This window comes from Monoraphidium neglectum (assembly GCF_000611645.1).
Source record: "Monoraphidium neglectum strain SAG 48.87 unplaced genomic scaffold scaffold02963, whole genome shotgun sequence".
NCBI classification, from domain to species: domain Eukaryota; kingdom Viridiplantae; phylum Chlorophyta; class Chlorophyceae; order Sphaeropleales; family Selenastraceae; genus Monoraphidium; species Monoraphidium neglectum.
Genome location: NW_014010665.1, coordinates 2953 through 5586, shown reverse-complemented (window position 1 = coordinate 5586; position 2634 = coordinate 2953). Strand labels below are relative to the sequence as shown.

The window sequence follows — 2634 nt, the reverse complement described above, 5'->3', positions numbered from 1 at the left end:
ATGTGTGTGTGGGGGGGGGGGAGAGAGAGAGTGGGTGGGTGAGTGTGTGTGTTTGTGTGCGTGCGTGTGCGAGAGAGAAAGGGAGAGTGTGCGGGTGTGTGTGTGTGTGTGTGTGTGTGTGTGTGTGTGTGTGCGCGCGCGCGCGTGCCTGCGCAAGCGCACTCGCGCATGCAGAATTGTGGAGGACAAACTGCTGCTTGCCTGTGCAGCCCCAAAGCGCCGTCTGCCACCCCAATTGTGTGCATGTCAAGCATCGCCAGCGTCCTGTCCACCCGCACCCGCACCCGCACACAGCCAGCCGGCACCCATGCAACGTCCCTCTCCCCTTCCACACCCCTTCCACACCCCACACCCCACCCCCACCCACTGCCACACACGCACGCACGCTCACCACACACATACACACACAGCCACACACACAGCCACACACGCACACACACAACCACCCACACAGCCACACACATGCAACCATCCACCCACCCTGCTGACCCACAGCGCGTAGTTCCTAACGTCCTTGAAAAGGTCAGCCTGCTGCAGCATGCGCACCTGCAATGGCAACAAGACAAGACAATGCGTCGCGCGCCGCCAATCTCATCTCAGCGCAGCAGGCCGGGCAACGACCGCGGCGCCACAAGGGCAGGCCGCAGCATCGTTGCGGCGTGACGTGTCACCCGTCGTGCATAGCCTCGCTGCAAGGGAAAGCGCGACGGCAGCCGCTGCGCAGCACATGCGCACACACACGCACACACACATACATACACACAAACTCATACACGCACTCTCTCTTTCTCTCTTTCTCTCACACACACACACACACGCGCGCAAAAACATGCACACGCACAAAGCAAACACTCAAAGCACACGAACACAAACACACCCACACACAGTAAACACGCACGCAGCAGCAGGCCGCACCACGCTTGCGTGGGCGCCCCCCAGCACGTCCAACACGAGCCCCTGCAGGTAGCGGTCCTGCGCCTGGGGGTTATGATCGGGTATTGTGGGCGGTTCGAAGTTTGTTTTGTGTTTTGAGCGGTATTGGCGGTTGTGGAAAGTTTTCTTGTTTTCGAGCGGTTTAAGGGGGTGCCGCGCGGTTTCGGGCGGTGGGCGGTCACGGCGGGGTTTGAGGCCGGGACGGCGGTTGCGTGGCGCATCCAACAATGGGGGTGTTTGTGATGGTTTTGAATCTTCTCGAGCAAGAAGGCAAGAATCGAGTGACTTCGCATCACTCAGCAGCTTTTTTTCTAGCAGGCGCAGCCTGTGCAGGACAAGGCTCCGAGCGCGCCGCGCCCGCCCTCTCCGCGCCGCGGCCGTGCACCCAGCCGTCCCCGCTTCGCCGCGCGCACACGCGCGCGCGCGCGGGCGCGTGGGGCACCTCTGGCTGCGGGATGTAGCGCACGCGCGGCATGAGCTGGCCAGCCAGCAGGGCGACCACAGACTCTGCGGCCACAGGGGGGTAGAACTCGCACCGCCACGCCGGCCAGTCCTCAGCCTGCGGGGTGGCGGAGGCAGGACGGGGCGTCGAGGTGGGGCTGTGTGTGTGTGTGTGTGTGTGTGTGTGTGTGTGTGTGTGTGTGTGGGAGAGAGAGTGTTTGTGTGTGTGCACCTGTGTGCGTGTGCCCTCTCGGCTGGCGGAGCGCTGTAGTTGGCTCTGCGTCGCAGCCCACACAAGCAGCGCGTTTGCGCTGACAAGCACCAGAAACAAGACCAGCATTTGCAAGCAATTGCGCCCTGGGGGAAACCCATTGATTGTTCAAGGACCCAGGCCCGCCCACCCGCAGCGAGGGCGCGGGGTCCCAGGAGGTGGGGCTGTAGAGCAGCCCCTGCAGCGCCTTGTGGGCGGCGGCCGACTCCGCAGACAACCACGCATCCTGCAGGCGCGGCGATGACGAGGCGGCGGGCGAGGCAGGGGGTGGCCGGAGTCATGGGGCGTTTGACCGTGGTTGACCGGGATTGTGTGTGGTGTGCGGCGCGGTTGGCGCGTTAAGGGGGGCTGTTGCTGTGGTGCCGCGATGCAGCCTGTTGGGTGGGGCCGAGGCGTTGAGGGAACAAAGCACTTGCATGCAGCAGCCAAGCCCCAGATACCCCGACGCGTTTGCAACCGCATGCCCACCAACACCGCAGCGCCGGCAAGGGCGAGGGATCACCGCCCCAACCAACATGAACCCAACAGGAAAGCGCTGAGGCGCCGCACCATCCACTCGGGGCGCTCCCCGAGCACGCTGAGCGTGCTTTGCCGCAGCAGGGGCAGCGGGACGTCCCCGCGGCGCTGGGCCAGGGGGCTGCTGATCCCCAGCGGCGCCGCCATCTTGACCTCGAAGCCTGGGTGTGTTCACCAATTGTTAAAGAGGCAAGGGGTTGGGGGCGCTAAGGCGCCGACCGCCCTCTTTAGAGCCATTTTGGGTGCAAATATCACGTTCCACTGTATGTCACAAGGCATCAGCAAGATGGCCTATGAACAGGCGTGGTGCACGCCCCTGCCGCCGGTTGCAAGGATGCAACCGCTTGCCCGTTGATCAATGTCAAGAGACTGAGCGCCGACGCACCGAAAGGGCGCCGCGCAGCCCCCAGCACCGCCCCGCGTCTGCCCGGCCGCTATCCCCCTGCCGCCCGAGCCTCGTGCCCCCCCCCCCC

General features: G+C 64.2%; 1 protein-coding gene across 1 annotated transcript in view; it reads right to left on the bottom strand.

Moving 5' to 3' along the window:
• Positions 1 to 1225: 1225 nt before the first annotated feature.
• The window catches only part of MNEG_11906 (hypothetical protein), a gene marked incomplete at both ends in the record, with an annotated part of 3584 nt that continues 2175 nt past the window's right edge, over positions 1226 to 2634 (bottom strand). Inside the window, 3 exons of the mRNA XM_014039622.1 lie at positions 1226 to 1492; positions 1776 to 1871; positions 2195 to 2322. Of these exons, the coding sequence (XP_013895076.1) occupies positions 1226 to 1492; positions 1776 to 1871; positions 2195 to 2322 (491 nt within the window). The remainder of the gene's footprint in view (positions 1493 to 1775; positions 1872 to 2194; positions 2323 to 2634) is intronic.